Raw genomic sequence first — 20436 nt, forward strand, 5'->3', positions numbered from 1 at the left:
GATTCTGCATGTTTCTATATTTTTTCTGTATCTTAATATAGATTGCGCATAGAAGTAATAGTTTGTAATGGAACAGTACCAGGTCTCCTATGCATTGTGTTATGATGAGTTTATTTTTAAAATTGACATAGCAACTTTAAAAAAAAAAGGCAAAAACCCTGTTTTATTTCTCATATAAGGAACATGTAGGAATGTAAGTTTTATTTTCTGATTTCCCAAATAGCTGCCCTTATCTTCTCTAAAGGCTACTGCTATGCTGGTTTTGGAACATTATCAAATAAAAAATAATTTAAAAATTTGTAATTTTTCCCTATTGCAGATCTTTGTGCTGTGGATCATGATTGTAATTATCATAAATAAAATTCATATTTATGAACATAGATCTTGGAGTAAACTGCCAGGTGCAGGGTTGACTACCATTGCCAATTTGTTGTCTGTTGTGTTAGAAAAAGGCAGAATAACTTGCTTCCATATATTATAGGAGAATAAACACTTGGATTTAATCAGAATTTAAGATAAAAGCCATTGATTATGAAACTGTTCTGTTAAGAATGTAAATGTTCCTGCTTTTAGTTAGTCTGCACCTATTATTGCTGACTGCCTGATGCTATGTATTATGAACTGTTATATGACTGGAAAATCTTAATGTACTTCTGTTTCCTTTTATGTTTAGGGTATGCATGAACTTTTGGCTCCCATTGTCTTTATCCTGCATTGCGACCACCAGGCTTTTTCACATGCCAGTGAAGCTGCACAGCCAAGGCAAGCATTGTGTTTTATTTGTATAGTATTCAAAATCTGCTGCCTTAAAAAAATAAATGGAAGTTGGCTGGACTAGAACTTATGTGTTCCTTAATTCTTTGTTTATAATTGATAAACTGATATCAGAAATGTTTGCATCCACATGCTGTTATGGGAATGTCCTTATTTCATCTTCCATACCACAGCGTCTGCAAGGAGGAATATAAAGTGTAAACGTTGGCCCCTTCACAGATACTAGCAGGCAAAAAAAGGCAAGACAAGAAACCTAAAGAGAAACCCTAATCAAAAAGCTTACATACCTACTGTTTCACCTCATTGCCAGAAATGGTTTAGGTTTTGTCATTTCAGAGAGGAGGCAGATTAGAGAACTGCAGTCACAGAACAGACATGTTACCATCTCCCTTTCCTCATATCTTAAAAGAGGCAAAAATCAATGTAGACAAATTGTTGTGATTGATATTTCTTTCATCACCTGTAATGTTGTAGCTGCAATATCTGACTATCCTTTGACTTGGTAGTAACATTAAGTTTAGCTATTGATTCTCCATTTCTCTCAAACTGCGTGTGTGTGTGCATGTAATCACACACATGTATAAAATATTACATCACACGTGATTGTCAACCAAATTCAGATGCTTTTTTTCTTGCCCATGTATAAAATATTACATCACACGTGATTGTCTGTCAACCAAATTCAGATGCTTTTTTTCTTGCCCTATAAGTAAAGCCTTTTTTTAAAAAAAAAAGAAAAGAAAATAGTTGCTTCTTGTATCACTTGTGATATTTAGGTCATTTCTTTTCCTTTGTCTTTTTGCACTCTCTTTTGGAGTCCAGCAGTGGATAAAAGCCAATTTAATTATGTGTACCATATAATATAACCTCTGTTAGCACCCCTCAACCTGATTGTCCAAAGGCAGTTAAGCATAAGGATGGAGATCATTTACAAGTATGTGTTTTTATTCAATCTCTGTCCTTAGATATCCTGAAATTACCTAGACGATGCTCTTCAGTGCTAAGTAACTTAAAATAACCATGTGTTATGCACAGCATTCTGTTCCATCCCCACTGGAAAAGTAGAGCTAAGCAGCAAAGTAGATGGAAAAGAGGTGCTGTCACTGATTAATTGCTGTTAAAGTACAATAAAAATACAGGCTATTAAAACAAAATAAATTAATGTTTTGATACTGCATATTTGACCAGTAACCATATTTTTTTTTGTCTGGGACAGTGATAGATTGTGCAGCAATCAATTATTCTAGATCAAGCATATTCAAATAATACATTGTGACATTCAGTAATTTGTTATTTGGAATAATTAGATGGTTACTTCATTGTAGTGCAGACAAGGCAGCTAATTTGTTTTTGATCTTTATAAAAAGGGAAGACTTCATTTGTTCAATGGAGTTGCTCTTTTTAATTAAAAAGGCTAGTTTTCTCATTTGCACTTTATATGAAAGTTGGCTTATAAATACATAATAGTACATGCAGAATGCTGACCAAAAATAAACATTCACATTTGGATTGTTCACTGTTGCCTTTTTCAGCGAGGAAATGAAAGTTCTTTTGAATCCTGAATATCTGGAACATGATGCCTAGTAAGTTTTAACAACTTCCTTTACATTTAATTTGTTCTTATTTGTAATACATAATTTAACACCAAGTTTCTGGGTTTTTCCCCTTCAGTGCAATGTTCACACGTCTTATGAAAACTGCAGAACATTGGTTTTCAACTTTTGAACATGACAGTCAGAAGGTAAATATTGCTCTAAAATGTTGTACAAACACAGATTATCCTATGTATGAGTGTTGTTCTTGTGTAGCATCCAAAAGAAGGCCTGTCATAGGCACATCTATGTGCCCGAAACCTGTGCACATCATGGTATATAAATGAATATAGGCAGTGTTTAACATCTTGAGACTTGAATTGTTTTAAGCTGGTTACAGTATAGACAATTTGCTGTGAAAGCAAAACTTTGATCATAGATAGGTCAAGGTGCATCTTTCTCTGACTTAAGCATTACGTTTCCTTCCTTTTTTTTTCTGCTTGACCTCAGGGTACTCAGAGAGAATGTCTGTGCCCTCAGATACCCTGTGTAGTTGTACAGATGCCGCTGTATTTAGTGTGTTGCTTCTTTTCATGGAAAACCTTTTTCTGTGTTGAGTTCGGTTCTACAAAATGCTTCTTTGCAAGAACCATCTAGGGACCATCTAGGCCTTGCCTGTAACTGTTTTCATGCATGGCATGAGGGACGATTCCCTCTGTCCATTTTGACTCAGTCAGTTGCTCAAGATTTCCTTCAAATACTTTCTTCCTGTCTCTTTCTCTGTTTGCATTTCTCTTTTTTTTTAATTCTGAAAAATGATTTGTGTAATGGAGTGTATGTAGAAGGCTCTAGCAAAACATAGCCATATTACAGGTATTGCCAAGGCTTTCAGTTTATTATATCCTAAAAGACTTGTCCTCCAAACTTAGTTCCAGCTCGATTCAGTTCAGCATCTTTCACACAGACCATGGGGTGAGTATCCAGAGTTAACAAAAAATTAATACAAATTTGGTTGGGTTTGGATGTCCACATGTGTGCACCAAAACCTGTATTTGCAAACTGTAATTAGGGAGTATTAGCTTGAGAGGTAGTTTTGCCTGTCTGTTGAAGAAAAAGGTGTTCACCCAAGACTCACATAAAATCTTCTATTTTCTTGTAGTATTTAAATGTATTTGTGTATAAATTTTATTAGACATGGAGCATCGGTATCTTGGCCTAAGCTATCTACAGTTACAAATTACTATTTGGATTTGGGTTTTTACATAATTCTCAGTAACTAAGGATAAAGCATATGAGATACAATTTTTATGAACTTATTACATAGTCACTTTTATTCCAACAACAAAGCTGTGAGATGTGTTTCTCTTGAGTGTAGCTTTTCAGAATTCAGTGGATTCAAATGTATTTGTTCCAATTTCTGTGACAGAGGTGGTAAAATCTGAGGCTGAATTTTATTCCAGGAAATAACTAGGTCTGCTAACAGTTTTACAGTGCTTGGGTAGAAGGTGAAAGTTTACATTGCCCTTTCCAGTCCTTCCGTGGCATAAAAAATTAACAATGCAAAGCACATGGATTAATATCTAGTTGTTTGTTCTTGTTCTTTGCAAACATGTGTAATCTTTAATAATCCTTTCTTGTACGTATGCCTTTTACAATCATGACTTTGAGGGCTGGCTACATAATAAAGTCTGAATCTTCACAAAGGAAGCAATGAAAGCATGTGCTCTGAGAGACATGTTACATTTTATAGCCTCTAACAGTTGGTTCCATTACTCCCAATTGCCATTAGAGGAGCTTCTCCAGCTACTCCATTCCCTAGTGGTTAATGAGAGAAATCTGTCCACAGTTTATACTTGTACTATGTCCTCTCTTTACTGCTGTAGCATTTGTTTCCTAAATGCATGAATATATAAATTGTATTAGTATCGACTGCCAGCCATTCCAGTTCATGTTGTGGTAGTTAATGTTTTGTGGCAGGATTCGGCAACTCTGTTCCTAATACTTGATCTGAAGTTTTCAGCTGCATTTCACTGATATCCATATTTAAACTGTTCTTAGAGGTGAACCTGATGCTCTCCTGTAAACACATCTCTAAGCCATCCCTTCTTTTGCCTTTTTATTGTGAACTGCATGCCTTTGAGATTGATCATTTATATTTCGTGTTAGCAGAGGATGACTAAACCCATGCACTCAAATGTTTTCCAAGACTTAGAAGCTCACAAAAAGAAAACGGATGTTTTGTCTCATGAGGCACCTTAATGTATAGTGAGTATGGGAAGGGGCACAGTATCATATCGCCCACTTGGCTTCTGTGCTTTAGGCACAGGCCCTGTAAGTCATTTCTAGTTAAACATTTTGGTGGCTTGGTTGTAGTAGGTTTTTTGAGCATCTTTCTGTTTGGGCTATTTCTTTCACATCAGTTGATGTGATTTTTTTGGAGCAATTTCAGCTGACTAAACGTATTGTTATTTTCTCAACCAAACTGCATGAGAGGAGACCACAGACATATCGTATGTACTCTACTCATCCACTGAGCTTCTTGGTGGAGTGCACCAAATCAGGAGGCATGGGCAGTCAAGGCATTGATTATTGATTGCAACTGCTGTCCCCACAGATTCTGTCATGCTTTGAAGATTTCTGTTAATGGGGTTAATTTCTGAGATGCTGATGAACTGCACTTTGATGGGTACTATTTACTTACCTCGTGCTTTAAAAAATGGCAAGCCAGCATATATTATTTGATGCACTTAGCCATGTTGCTAGTCAGTCAGTCTGACAGCCATCAGTGTGTCAATGCTGCCCTATGCCAAGGTGCACAGGTGCTGCACATGACAAATAACTCCAGTTTTGGCACTCCTCTGGAAGAGGAAGCGTGCATTAGTTTTGATATTCAGGAGCTTTTTATGCTTAAGCCAGTGTTTAAGAGTTTGTCTTCTGATTTTGTAAAGATGGCTTTAAACCTACAGACAACTAATGATGTAAAGGCTAGTCTGGGTAACTAGCTAGTCTTCTCATATTGCCGGTTCAGCTTAGTAGAAAGATTCTAATGTTGAGATTTCTATACAAGAATCTATGCCTATAATCAAGAAAACCTTAAAAATACAGGTCTTTTGAGCCATCAGAGTTATGAGTGCATGCCGAGGTAAAGCTGAAGTTAAACTCAGCTTGAATGAACCAGAATAAAATTCATACTCCAGATGTGTGCCAACACATGCACAGTCTATTAATATGTACAGTTACAGACTTTATGACTAGTTTCAAAGATAAATCAATATGTTTATGCAAAAAATTACTATAGCATTTAACGTTAAGGCGATGTTGTCATACCATACTTTAAGGATGATTTTCTATATAAATTAGAAGGAGATTAGTGGATACCCTTTTTCAGTATTTTGCATTCTAGCATGTGACTAAGAAAGTAATGAAATGGGTCTGAAACAACAATAAGAAATAGCAATACAGTTGAGAAACAAAAATCGGGGTAAAAAGAAGGCTGCCCAATTTGGCAATAAAGAAGTCAATAGAATAATTTAAAAAGGAGGTAGGAGAAATAGCCTTTCTCAGTGTACCTACAGCTGTGAAGAACTTCAGTATTTAAATAGCAGCATTTCTTATTAGCCCCTAAGATACTAGATTTTTTATTTTAAATTTCTGTTTGGTATAACAGAAAAGATATTGAATGAAAGCGTGCCATTTCAGTAGGCTTTATTTGACAGACTGAGGGAGCTTTTGTCAAGTGATTTGCTAGGGCATCTTACATGAATATGTCTTGGTATCACAATAGCATGGCAAAATCACCACTCTGTAATAGACAGATCAGTCCCTTTGCTGCAATTGCCATAGCAAAGCAACAATTAAGCAGATTTTAAGATACAATTTATAATCGATCAGATCCTTAAATAGAAATATTTTACCTGAAATCACTGCTCATCATCATACAATATTTTCTGCAGTATGTAAATGGAATAATTAAGAAAAAATATTTCAAGCAAGGAGAACAACATAAAAAATAGGCTTTTTGATAGAAATTATTAAATGTTCTCTGCCCACTTGAATGTTAAACCATGTTGTAAATGATTGTGAAATATGAGTACTTCTCTTCCTTCCTCTTAAAATGCTGACACAGAAAGACCGGGGTTGAAGAGGGGCTATAACCATAGGAAACAACCTTGGGGATAGTTTATACAACAAAAAAAACCTTTCTTTGTTATTGAATGTTAAAAATAATGTGCTTTTCACTGTATTGAACCAAGGGAATTTGTCTTTCAACAGTTTAAGCTATAATGAAGTCTTCTGAAAGTATTAACCCTCTGACCTTGATAATGCTTCTCTATCAATATACTGAGCAAAAGGGTAGAAAAACAATAACTATTTTTTTAAGCGAAGCTTTCAGGTCAGAGCGCCATGATGACAGATTGCAACAAAGTCATTGCAAAATCTTCTCTTCTTACCGTTCCAATTTTCCCTCTTTTATAACTTTATCATTGTTCCTGACAGATTAATTCTCCATTTCCCTTTCCCCAATCTTTCTCTTGATAGGTTTAACTTGTTCTTTTTTATTTCTCACCCTCCTTTTTACATGTTTCCTATTCAGTAAGATTCATTACTTGCTGCATTTCTTTCTGTCAATAATACTTCACTCTTTTGCAAGAAGAACAAATTTAAAGCGGTATCAGGTTCAAGGATGCTAATACTCCAGTAGTTCTCTTCCACTGTTTTCACTTGGTGTCTGTCATGTTCTAGACCATGACATAGTTTGCATAACCTTTAGGTTCAACTATCAGGTCCAACCTTCTAACCTTCAGGTTCATCTCACTGTTCTATTTCTTTTTTGGTTTAAAAGTTTTCTGATGCTTTGTCAAAGTTCTGGAGACTTTGATGTGCAGTCACCAGATTTTCTGAGCAAGGGAAGCCTGTTTGGAAAGGATTGTTTGAAAATAAGTTATTTCCCTTTTGGCATGCAATTTATTGTCCTCTGAGGGCATATATTCTCTGCTAAGTTGCCATTCATCTGCTTTGCTCTGGACTGACTCAGTCTGCTGATATTAAAGCTAAAATAAAGCTGTCAACACCTTGTCAGAGTGTGAAAAGTAAAGCATGCACGTAAAAATTGACGTGCAGAACGAGGGGATGAACGTTGGCGCGCCTGGGGAAGGGGAATCCCACAATACCTTCCACGGAAGTGGGTGCTGGAGACTCCTCTTCTCCTGGAAAATAAATGAATTATTAATATTCTTATGTTTATTTGGAAGCCAATGATTACAACAAAACAAATCTTTTGTAAAAAGTCCCTTTAGACAGTAAGGCTTCATGGGATGTTCCTTTTTTTTCCTGCTTCCTGTGTCTGCAGGAGAAAGATGTGATGATTACACCTATGCCATTTGCAAGGCCACAGGACTTGGGCCCATCTATTGCGATTGTAGCGAAGGTAAACCAAATTCAGGATCATCTGCTGAAGAAACATGATATTGAACTGTACATGCATCTGAACCGATTGGAAATTGCTCCACAGATTTATGGACTGTAAGTGCCTGCAAAGCATTATTTAATTTAATTCTTTCTGGTTTTATTCACTACCGTAGGACTTTTTTTTTTTCCTTAAATTCAGGATTAGAGGAATAGGGCTAAAAAGAAGTACTGTTTATCTCTTACAACTTACTCAGTTGGGAGCATTACAGTAAATGACACCCCACTGTTGTGTTTGTGACAGTGGTATTCCCAGTGCAGATAAAGTCCGTTCAGCTACATCTTAGAGAACTTGATGAAGACTCCCAGTGCAGCGATGAAGTACATACTGAATTGAGTACGCATTGTACCTGTGGTTTTCCTATAAGAAGAAATGGGATAGTAAGAAACAAAGTGGGGAAGGAGAAAATTATTAGCATCGAATGGTTTATTTACTTAATTTTATCACCAATTCAGAATCGGTTATTTTTTCCCTATTGCAATAATGGGGTTTTGGATACTGGTAATACAGGTGTGGTGGGGCATGTTAAAACTTAAGATATGGGGATAATAAAGTGTCTGTATGTTGAGTCTGCCCAGGTAGTCCATTTTCCATTAAGCTGGCTCAGATCCATTCAGCTGGTTGTGTGTTGTGCACCCCCATTCCAGGAGGGTTTTTGGGGCCAGGTATGACTTTGGATGTGGCCTCGTCCACATGTTTGCACAGCACTGCATCCAAACCAGTTAGGGCTGTTATAATCAGTCTGGGTCAATACAGAGCATGCAACTTGGATGAAGCATGAGTAACTGTGAATTGACTGTGGGTTTGAGGAGGAATTTTGCCTTCATTGTCTAGAATTCTAGACATTTGATTCATTTTGATAATTCCTTAAACACTTGGCAAGCTCTGTGTGCAGTTGCAGTGACAGAAAAATGACACTTTTAATTTTTTTTTTTTACTTTTTGCAATGATTTAAAATAAGGTTGGCTTTGCCTTAAGTGAAAAAAAAAAAAAGGTTTCATTTATAGGTGTGAATTTCAAAATGTAATTGTGAATTACATGTAACAACTCAATAGAAAATTTAGAAAGGGAGGGAAAAGGTGGCTGTGTAGATGTCAGGCCATAACTCCAATATTTAATATTAAAGTCTAATTTGATGTTATAGTAAAATGAAAAAATGCTGAGACATAGTATACCCTCAAGAGAAGAGTTGAACTAAGTCTTAAGTAGTAGTCCCAGACTTACAAATATTAGGAAGATAAATGTAATTCTACAAAACTTACTTAAATATAGGAACGGGTTACAGGGATAGGAAGAATAAGCCAAGTAAGCTTAAGTTATTAAAAGTATGAAGAGGACAGATCGTCATATTACAGTATTTTTTGCATAGTGTAGAGTTGTGCATTTTCTTAATATCTACACTAGTCTGGAAGAGAAAGCAAGCATCCTTAATAAACTTCAGGGGTAGTAATGAATAAGCAGGCAGTGTAAATATCAAGGAAAACAAAAAGACAGTGTTTCTTTTTTATGAAGGCTTATGAAAACACAGAAAATAAGATAAGCTTCAGAAATTTGCAAACAGATATTTTGGGGCAAAAATTGTTTGTACTGTAGGTATTCACTTCACTATAAGATTTTGCCTTTCAGTAAGAGAAATAATTGAAAGGAAAAATTAGACTTTAGCTCAAAACATAACATTATAATAACAGAAGAATGGTGCAGTCTGGTGTGGCATAAATAGAACTGAATCTGAATAAAGAAATTTACAGTTAAGGGAATGAATTATGAGAGAGAGCTTCAGGCTGACTATCAGGAAAACCTTACTAACAGGGAGCTGTTAGACTGTAAAATAATATATCAAAATTAACAAAGGAAAAACCATCAGAATATTTTAAAGACAGGCTTTGAAAAGCTCTCCGAAATGGATAGTATCATAGAGAATGAGCCTGCATTGGCAGAAAAGGAAAGTAGGTTGCCTGTGAGGTCATATCCTTCTCTGATTTCTGATTTAATATAGAGGACAGGAGAACAAGAAAGGGAAAGGAACATGACTGTGTTGTATTATTCTCACCTTTAATGATGTCTGAACTCTTCAGAATAGTAATTTCCAGTAGTGAGCCAGCTGACAGTCTCAGATGCTGGATCTTTTCCTGTATTTAACATTTCTTGAACTAGAAACAGCATTTCTTAAACATAATAGGTTATTAATAATTGCTAAGCATAACCCAAGTGCAGAATTCGTGTGAGCTTTTTGTTGAAGTTTATTGTTTTGCTGAAGTTTGTTGGATTTGCCAACAATAAATATTCACCTGTCAGTCTTGATATCACTCAAAAAATATAGAAATGGTAGAAGAAAGATGGGGAACTTCCCTCAAAAGTTGTTATGGCGCTCCTGGTGAAAAGCATCAACACAAAGGGCTTGTATTTAGTGGCAGTCTCCCACAGCCTAAACAAGTTATGCAGTTTACTTAGTTAAAAATAGAGTATTTTATACTTTGCATCCTTCCATAACCTTCTAGGGCAAGGTAGAAACAATTCTTACTTACTCTTTGTATTTTCATATAGTTGATTTTGTCCTTGGATGTTTACAAATAGTCATTTTATTTTTCAGATACTAGGGAGACTTGTTCAGTTGGGAGGTCAGGTACCCTAGTCTGTTGTACGTTTCCATGTTCAGAAACTGTCCTTTAAAATAAAATGTGGTTACACACTTCTTGAAATTATGCTTGCCTGCTTACAAGACCAACTTTAAGAGGCATTTCAGTACATGTGGTACAACTCATTAATTTTGGTTGCTGTCCAGTAGTGCAGATGTTGTATGCCGGGGTTGTGGAACAGTATACTCATTATAGTGTTTTACCGTATCAATGTGAAAAACCTTCATTTTTTCCTCATCCGTTAGTCCTCTGCAAACCATGGTATCATTAGGCTGAGCCTGGTATGCTGGGAGGTGCTGCCAGTTTAGAAGAAATCTTTTCTCTGTGTAGTTTACATTTTGTGAAGTTTTAGCTCAAGGGAGTGGATGTCTGGAGGGCATCTGGGATCAGACTTTGCATTACCTGGCTATCTCATTTCATTGCTGATCAGAAAGAGAACGCTGTTAGGTATAGCAAGGTATACAAGGGTCCTGGCTATGCCATGCTTCTGTGCTCTGGTCGTTCAAGTTGGTGTCATATACAGTAGCAGCATTAGCACAGGAATTTCTGTTGCTGGAAATCTTGTGAGACCGCACATTCATTCACTTGCAGTCAGCCGCTGCGTATCCCTGTGATAATTATTCAGCTGCTATTAATATCAGCCAAAATGGAACCAGCAATACAGAGATAAAGGCTTTGTGCCTTATCGTTCTTCAGTCTTCTTTATTTGCCGTGTCTCTAGCTTGTTTTTAGACCCTAAGATAATGTTTTGCAGAATAACATTGTTTCACATTCCTGGTTAGCACTGCAAATTGCGTACAGTCTAACCAAACTGTAATAATTATCTAATCATATCTAATTTTGTACTTTGTAAATAAAGCACGAGAATGGTTTGAAAGTAAAATGGAATTGATTATATTAACAGTTCAGTGACATGCTTCCTGATAATAAACTTTTCTCTAAATAAAAACAAAAAAATGCTTAGATTGAATGAAAAGATTGGATACTCTGAAGGGCTGACAGATTAAATATTCAGTTTAATTGTAAAATTAGATGAGTTAACAATGATTAATGTCCTAGATTAAATGGTATTCCAGTGTTAATTTCCTTGACCCTTACATCTAATTCATGTTAAAGTACAAAATAATTATTGCAAAACCATTCTGCAGTTTCTGCGGTGGCCAGTGTTGGCAGTGGCAAATTAAGCAGGTTGTGCTCTCAGCTTGAGAAAGGACAAGGTTTGAGGAAAGTCTTCATATATCTGTATTTTAGGACTTTTTCTTCTATTTATAGTAGTTTGTAGTAGAGGACTACTTCTACATTTCATTGAAAAGATGAATCAGTTGGAGAAGTCCCACATAATCTCATTATTACTACTTAATTTTATGTACTGAGTGTTTCAAAGTGAATTATATTGCATTGACTGAAATTCTCATAGAACTGCAAGCAATAAGTACAGCCAGATCATGTAAATATATATGATGCAGTTGTGTAGAAATAATGCACACAAAGATAATGACAAGGCATAAGTGTAAAAAGCTTTATTTAAGAACAAAAATTAAGTGTTGGCATAAACTCACTAGCTTCTGCATCATAGCCCTGATGGCAGTATTATATTGGTTAAGCAAACTCTTTCTAAGCACATATCCAACAGACAGTAAAAGCGCATGCAGAAGTGAGCGTAAATATTTCATGATAGCTTAATCTCAGTACAAAAAAGGCCTTCTTAGAACATTCAGTGCCGATGACTTTGCCTCCCGCTGCCACTCTGCTTTATGATGATCAATCAGACAGACATACTGCCTACTGCAATTTGAGATGCAGTTTCAGCCCTTTAGGCTGATACCACAATTATACTTCAGGAAGAAGCCTATCTCGTGAAGCAAAGGGGAAAAAAAGAAAGGAAGAGAAGGATGCAAGCTAAGTTACAGGGTAACTAGGCACGAGTGTAGATTTGAAGATAGCATTAGAAAGGTTATGTTACAGCAAAGTCAACAGCAGATGTGCTGCTCCACTATTACTATTCTTAGTTGCTTTGCTATGAGCACTGCTGTGGGGCATCCACCTGTTTTACTTTCTCTCCCATGCCATTATGGTACCAGGCAGTATTCTTTTTCGTAACCATATTGGTCTCTGGAGGGAGAATTTAAAGGATTTTACCTGTACAGTAAAGGAACACAAATCATATTCATTGTATCCAGAAAAAAAAAAAAAAATCCCACTAGTCATCACAATAAGAAATCTTCATGATCTCCAGAAAATTATATCAAAGATGAGTCTTGCTAAGGAGAACTTTACGGGTCATCCAGGATGCCTGGGTTTGTTTTGAATTCTCACACCTCACCAGAAAAATGAGAGATATAATATATGGCATAGTCCAAAGCAGTTATGGTTCCTCTGTAATTTTAATCCAGCATCATCAATTAATTGGACAGCAATTCCAATGAAAACAACTTTGAGCTATTGTGCATGTAGCAGGGGAACCCCCAAAATCTGGCCTTGCTATTAAAATCAACAACTATCTTGCAATGGCTAAGGCTAAGCAAATACAAAGTCTTTCTGAACAAAGTAATAATTCTTATTTGAATGTCCAGGACCAATTTAATCTGAATTTAGTAACTGGTATTGCTGTTGATTTCCAGTAATTGTTTTCTGTTTTACTTAAGCACAGCATTACATATAAAGCAGATTTTAATGGAATATAAATCCTAGCTTGTCTGTCAGTAGAGGGCTTGTTAAGGGGCTTGTTAAGGATTTAAGGCCAAGTGAACAGGCCTTTCTAAGAAAGGTTACCATCCACTGTTGGTCCCAGAAATTAAGAAAAGATACGGTCTGCTGGGTTTTTAGATAAAGCTTTAGGGGGCTGACTCAGACATCTGAAGACTTTCCTACAAATTCTATCTCACATTGTGAAAAAAGTATTGTAAGAAGCAGCCTGTAAATTCAAAGTTAAGTGACAGAAGAAAACAGATCTGCAGCAAATTTAGAAAGCTACAAAGTATTTTGATGGAAAGAGGGATTGCCTCACTTACTGTTGACATACCACTTGTATTGCAATGGTTTACTAACTCAAAAGATTTGCTCTGTGCAAATAAATGCAGACAATTTTTGAACTTGACAATTCTTGGGTAGCAAGCAAATCCCACATAACTCTAGAAGCTGCTTTTCTTCTGTTTTGAAGTGAGGCTACTCACCCTTTTGTGTTCTTAAATGACAGATATCTGTTGCTCGTTGATGAGTATCTCCAGAAATATGGTTTGTTGATTGAAAAACTGTGTATTTCATTTTGCGCCGCTTCTTGCTGTGTATTAGGTTGAAAATTATAGTATGATAAACTTTCTGTTTTGTCCTTTTTCCCAACTGTCACAAATAGTATTTTAGTCTTACCTTAGACTTAAGATTTTAACATATACATAACGTAAAAGCCCACTCTATAAACAGAATGAAGGATTGGTTGAGGTGTCAAAAGTGTTCATCTGAGTTTTACTCTCCTGCCGCATAATTATGTGCTGAGATGATAATGAGCAGTACTGGATGGCTGTGAGGATGGAATGCAGATTTGTCATTATGTTGCTCCTTGATGCAGGTGATGTGCTTCCCATATGAAGTACAGGGAATTATCTTTATATGGAAAAAACAAAAGCAAGAACGCTTCCATTTTGACTTTTGTCACATATCCTTAAAAAAAAAATAAAAATCTGGGGGCATTAAATGCAAGTAGGCCTAGTGGCCAGTGGGTTTGAATAGAATAAAAATCTTCCAGAACCTGTGATGAATTTAACAGGAATATATACAGGTGTTTGGAAGGCAATCTTTGTCTTTTTTTTTCTTTCACTTTCGTAGTCAATAGTTATCGACTATAAAAGCTGAACAATGAATGGAGAAGTTCTACTCTAGTAAGGCATTTAAGATGGCATATATCAAGTATTTACTTCTCCTTTGCTTTCTTTATACATAGATCACATCAGCTGTTCAGGTTAACCAGTACTGTTTAATTTAGTGCATCATTTTGTTTCCTTCAATGACACAGAACTTAGTCTAGAAAACTCATGCTGGAAATTGGTGCGGAAAAGGCAATAGGTAGGTCAAGTAACTGTTGCAGAAGGCAATTATGTCAGCATATGCCTAAAAAATGAAATTGTGCTAACATTCCCATGTTAACATGATGTTAATAGGCAAAATACAGCACTTTGGACTTAAGCACTTGCTAGCAACCAGAGGATTTTCTGTAGAATCCAGGCCTGTGGATAATTCATGTTTTGGTTAACCAGTGCTTCATCCTCACTGCTTATTCTTACCTGGCCTATATGATTCAAGTTAGTATGGGCATGCAAACACATGTTACTAGCACACCCTTTGTTTTCTTGTGAAGATATACCTTCAGAAATGATAATAAAGTAATGAAGAGAACCACGTGCACCATCCAGCAGGGAAAGATCATCCTGTTATCAGTCCTTAAGATAAAAGCCAATACCCAAAGATAGTCTAAAGACTAATACAGACAGAAGGTTGCCCTGAGAATCTTTTGGTTCTTTTGCATCATCTCGATGCACATAAAAAATAGCTGCACAAAAAGGAGCCTCTGCTAGAATACAAACAGGAACCTCAACAACAGCGATGGCAAGAGATAGTAAACATAATGTAGTGCCTGAATCATAAAATTTAGAAGTTATATTGTCAACCTTAAACTCAACTGGGATCAAGTGGGTAGTGCAGATAAGAGAATTTTGTTTGAAATCTTTAAACAAATGAGCATGAAGTGCTTAAATGCACAATGTAGGCCTGTTGGAAGCACAGGAGTTAGGTTTCATAAAACCCTCAAAGTTCTTAATATTTCATTGTTATTCCATGTCAGCACAAACTAGGCCATTTTGGATTTTCATGGGTGGGGAGAAGAATGACAGGGAATTGCATTTGAGAAAAAAAGAAATAGTGAACTGCCTTAAGGTGTGGGATGTCAACTTCAGGGATAGCACAGTCTTCAGTCTGAGTCTCCCTTGGCCTAGGAGAACATGTTAATCATCTAGCTCTTTGGGGTCATTTTCATCTGAGTCCTTAGTTTTAGCAGCAAGTTATAACCTGAATGAATCCCTAATGAAAATGTTGTTGAAAATTAGTGAAGTAATCCTGTAGGAATATTGCTGGTCTGCATTTTCTCTAAAGGCATCTGGTTGCCCAGCAGAATGCAGTTAATCTGGAAAATGAAAGGCAGTATAGTGTCAGCATTGGGAAGAATGCTTCCTTTTTGGTCTTTCTCCCCACAAAAGTAATAGTTCAACAGGTAGTCGAGTCAGTCTGCCTCTCGTTTCCACTTCAGATACTGAGCATAATTCTTGGATAGCCATTTCTACCCCAATGGACAGTGCTCTCTCCCCCTTCAATCTAATGAAATGTTACAGGCTGAGGTGAAGGGTTTGGGGAAGATAAAAAAAGTGGGTAATTCTGCAGACAACCTATATAGTTGGGATTATATGTTCTGAGTCTTCTCTGACAGTTGTTTTATTGGGAGTTCTTGAGTTGGATAAATAGATGATGGTGTTGGAAATGCATGCAACAGGAAAACGTCCTGCCCTGAAAATAATACAACTAACTGTCCTAACTTTTTAAATGGGTGAACTGGATATTAGTTCTACATGACGTTGTGAACCTCTTTCCAACATCTTGCTAGAGTTATAGAAGCTTCAGCAATAAAAAAAAAATGTTGTTCCAAATAGGTGCATGCTTTGAGTATCTTTTCTGGTTCTGATGTGGTCTGGAGCAAGAATTTTTAAAAATATCTTATGAAATATTAAGGCAAGCCAGCCATAACCAAAGAATAAAATCCATTAACACAGATCACAGGAATAGGTTGCTCAAGAGTAGTGCTGTTAATTAGGGTGCACAATTTTGTGTAACTTTTGCATATTGTCTAGGTAAAGAATAAGAAAGTATGTTTGAGAAACATTTCTAAAAATAGAATTATTTTACCGAAGTAATACTGTAAAAATAATGAGAATATTTCATCACCCCTCGTACTGAATGTAATAACACGAGGCCTTAAAGGGTTAAGTTACATAACTTAGCATGAAGGCCCCACACATTTTGGCAAGAAGAGAAAATCTGTACACAACACTGCAAAATAGAATTTCCTAGTGAAAAAGAACAAAAGCAGACAAGAGTAGGAGCTGGTTTCAAATACATGTTTTGAAATCAATGAATGAGTCACACTTGAATTTTTACAGAAAGCCAAGGGTGCTGCTCTTTTATTTTCTTCCTCTGAAAACACTCTTAATGTACCATTTGCAGCTTGATATCGACTGCCATTGATGACTTCCCTTGTATTGCCAGATAGCACTGTTTATAAGGAAAGAAGGCAGTAGATGCGCCTAGACCTTGTTATTCAGTATTGAATGTATTGACAACAGGACAATAATTCTTCCCAAATTTCAGAGAAGCAAAACAGCATCACCCAATATAACATCAGCTTGGGAAGTCCATGAGAGACCATCTTTTTTCATAGACCTTTACATTGTCATCTGTAATTTTTAATGATCTGCTTTTGTATACTTCTTGTCACCTTATTGGAAATTAGGACAATGTTACCATGCTTTCTCCGATTACCTTTATATAATTTTTTTGGTCCTTTGAGTCTGAAAAAAATGTCCAATACAGTGGTTTTTGAATGCCACACAAGCAACATATTTTATTTTGCTCTTGGTATTGAGAAAGGGGAGAGAGAAAAGAAATGTCCTATTTTCTGTCCTTTAAGTTTATAATATAATATAATTAATAGAATATAATATAATGAAACTCAGGTTTTTATTAGCAGAGATGGAGAAGTTCATAAAAACTATTTTGATACTTTGGATAAATCTATACGCATACCCACATGTGCAATGTAGCAGCAGCAGAACTGTGTAATATGTTGTATGTTATTAAATACCATTACAGTGCTTGAATCAAAATTCCAGACAACATCTAAACACAGTCCTTAGTTGTTTACAACTTACATCAATAAATGTCATGTGAGCTGTTGGGGTTTAAGCTTGGGCATTGTGGTTTATTCCATTTCTCCTAACAAGTACGCATGGGAATGTCATGCAAAATCGGCAATATCCGTTGATTTTTTTTTTTTTGATAATCCACATACAGTTAACTAGAAGTATATGGGACATCTTGAATCAAAGAATTCTTGTCTTACTTATCTATGAGGGAAATCACAAAAGAGTAATCAGGCAATAGAAGAAAAGAAATAATTCCCACAGAAAGCTTGCAACAGGCCAATGTGCTTAATATCTAGAAATGTTAATGATGACACACTTATATTTGTATAGACTGAACAGTAGAAAAGGTAATGGCATCTTTGACTTTAGCAATTCATATCTTAGTATTAATGGTTTGACATGTTACGTATATTGAAAGATTGTTTAAAAGAATTGAAAAAGATTTAATTCTCCTTTTTTTTATTTCAATAACTGTTAATCAGAAAAACCTTTTTAATGGTGTCATCCCATATCCAACCAAAGTACTTTGTTATACATCCTGCTTTACTGTACCTCTGAGCTCTGGGACTCTCCCACCGAAACGCATCCCCTGATTTATCTTCTGTCTAAACTATTTCTTACATTATGACTCCGTGCTGCAGCCTTTGATATTCCCTGTGACATCATGAGACAGCTGTGTTGCATTGTGTTTAAGCAGTACTAAACCTTTAAACTTTAAACGAATATTTTTCTTCTTGGAGGTATAAATAGAATATGTAATAAGCATCTGTGGGATATGCAATTAATGTCACTTGTGAGGAAAGACCTTCATGATGCACTTGGGTTTTGGCACTCTTAAATTATGAGCTCTTTACTACACTCATGGGATAAATTCCATATCCCCCAGATGCTTATTATGTATCTTCCATCTCCCTTAATTCCTATTAGCTGGATTAGTAGTTGTTGTGATGTTGAGGTTTATGGTAATTTAACTGGGGTGTGATCAATAAATAAACTTCAAAAGTTTAGTAATTTTTATTTTCTAGCAATTCCAGTGTGTATAATTGTAACAATTTACATTAAATGCTAGTTGGATATACCAAAAACTTTGGTCGACTGTGCACGCTGGTGGATCCATTACCTAAATTTCAAAAAAACCAAGCAAATATATAAAAGCAAAAGATTTCAAGAGCAAAGAATGAGCTGAATTACAAGGTTTTGGGGTCACCAAGATGGGGGTATTTCCTTTAGCATCCACAAATGTTAAAAAAACCCTAATTTGCGTGGAGAATAAATATTTTGTTGTTAAATGACAGTATTATTAATGTTCTAGTCACAGTCATTATCTGGAGAGTTTGTCAAACTGGTACAGAATGGCCTAGATTAGTTATCAACTCAGGAGCAAATAAGATTTTTAAAAGACTCAATAAAGTCCAGTGATTAATCGTTATATATTCTGATTCATGCCTATCCCATTTTATCTAATTTAATAAAAGTCTAAAATGATGATTAATCCTTTCACACCAGCAGTTGCTGGTACATCCATTACATGTCCAATCTGAATTCCTCTGCCAAGGAGTTAACTACTATTTTGAACTTGGTGTGAAAAATATCATTATAAATTTCATTAACCTGATCATCAAATTTAAAAAAGTCAACTCGTAAAATCCATTACTACATATCATGCATCGAAGATTAAAAACTGGTCCTCAGTGGGCAGGAATAGCCAGGATTTAATTCCCACAGCATATGTTTAAAGTGCTCATATGACATTATTGTATCTGTAATTATCAGAATTTTATGTTTATTAACCCAAGTGAATTAAGAATCTTGTTTTGCGTAAAATTTAGCATGCATGTTAAATTGACCATTAATTCAGAGCATATCAATGTATATGTATTTACCACAAATGCAAAGATATTTGTTTAGCATATTGTAATAATTTTAGCATTTAGAGAACTGCCTTCCTTTAATCTTTTCCTTCTTGGATAAAATAATTTACTTCTTCAGTGCCTCCAGTTGGCTATCTCTGTGTGCATCCCCATGGGTGACGTTGATTTAAATCTTACTTCAAGTAGTCCTTCTGGGGGAAACTTGGAGGAGTTCATGTTTGCACTGTATCTCAGCTATATAACTAAGTCTTCATCTTCAGTAAGGTGTTTTGCCAACTGTAACGCTGTTTATTCTTCACTGCTGCTTGGCCCATCCCTAGTTAGATCCAAGGAAGACGCCTCGCTACGCCCGACGTTAAACGTCCCTCGGCGTAGAAATAGGCGCGAGACCTCACAGCGGCGCGGGATTCAGGGACGGCTTTAGTGCTTATTCATACGAGGGTTGCTCAAGGTGGAAATTCAGTAAAAGCACGAAAAAGCCCGCCTTTCCCCCGTCCTTTGGGGGGATTTGAACCGGGGTGGTCCTGGTGCCTCTGCAGCCGCCGCCTGAAGCCCGGCGCAGGGCTGGGCGCGGGCGCGCCGCCGGCCGGCTGCAAACCCTTCCTAAGCGTAAATGTTTTTAAAGCAGTGTACGTAGTGCACCGTAGGAAGAAACGGAGAACAGGTGGTCGGGCCAGGGAGCCTTCATTGCTCTGAGGTGATTACCAAAATGGATGTTTTTTCACTAATGTCTGCAAAACGGGGCCCCTTGGCTGGCTCCAGAGGGGTAAAAGGGGTGGAAATAGGAACTGGGGGCGGGGGGTATCAAACCAAAATCGCCATTGGCTTTTTTTGTGATGATTATTTTTAAAACCCTAAGTTTTTGGAACAGATGTGAAAAACGCACCTCTGATGTGCAGAAACAGCCTCCCCAGCCTGTAAGATTGTAAAGCAGGTATGTTTATTTAGCGCTGGGCAGCACGGGGGGGTAGTCCCACCAAAGTCGTGCGCACCTCCACGCGGCGGCTTGCCCCGTTTATATGTAGCAAAGCGTTACATATACATGAAGTTTCCCAATACGTCTATACATAGGCACAACCTGTCCCCGCTTCGTATTAAAATTAGCTTCAAGAGGTCATTTCCCTAAGTCCCTCCCGACTGCGCATGCTCAGTGTTTTGAGTCGGTGGTCTTCAGGGGTCGTTTACTTCATCCAC

At 36.6% G+C, this 20436-nt stretch overlaps 1 protein-coding gene across 1 annotated transcript in view; it reads left to right on the forward strand.

Annotated features, from left to right (window-relative positions):
• TBC1D5 (TBC1 domain family member 5) overlaps positions 1 to 20436 on the forward strand; it is a 294668-nt gene that overhangs the window by 161836 nt on the left and 112396 nt on the right. The window contains 4 exon segments of the mRNA XM_035894107.1: positions 674 to 762; positions 2307 to 2357; positions 2446 to 2515; positions 7657 to 7829. Coding sequence (XP_035750000.1) covers positions 674 to 762; positions 2307 to 2357; positions 2446 to 2515; positions 7657 to 7829 — 383 coding nt within the window.

This window comes from Egretta garzetta, unplaced genomic scaffold (assembly GCF_000687185.1).
Source record: "Egretta garzetta isolate BGI_Z169 unplaced genomic scaffold, ASM68718v1 scaffold94, whole genome shotgun sequence".
Lineage (NCBI taxonomy): Eukaryota > Metazoa > Chordata > Aves > Pelecaniformes > Ardeidae > Egretta > Egretta garzetta.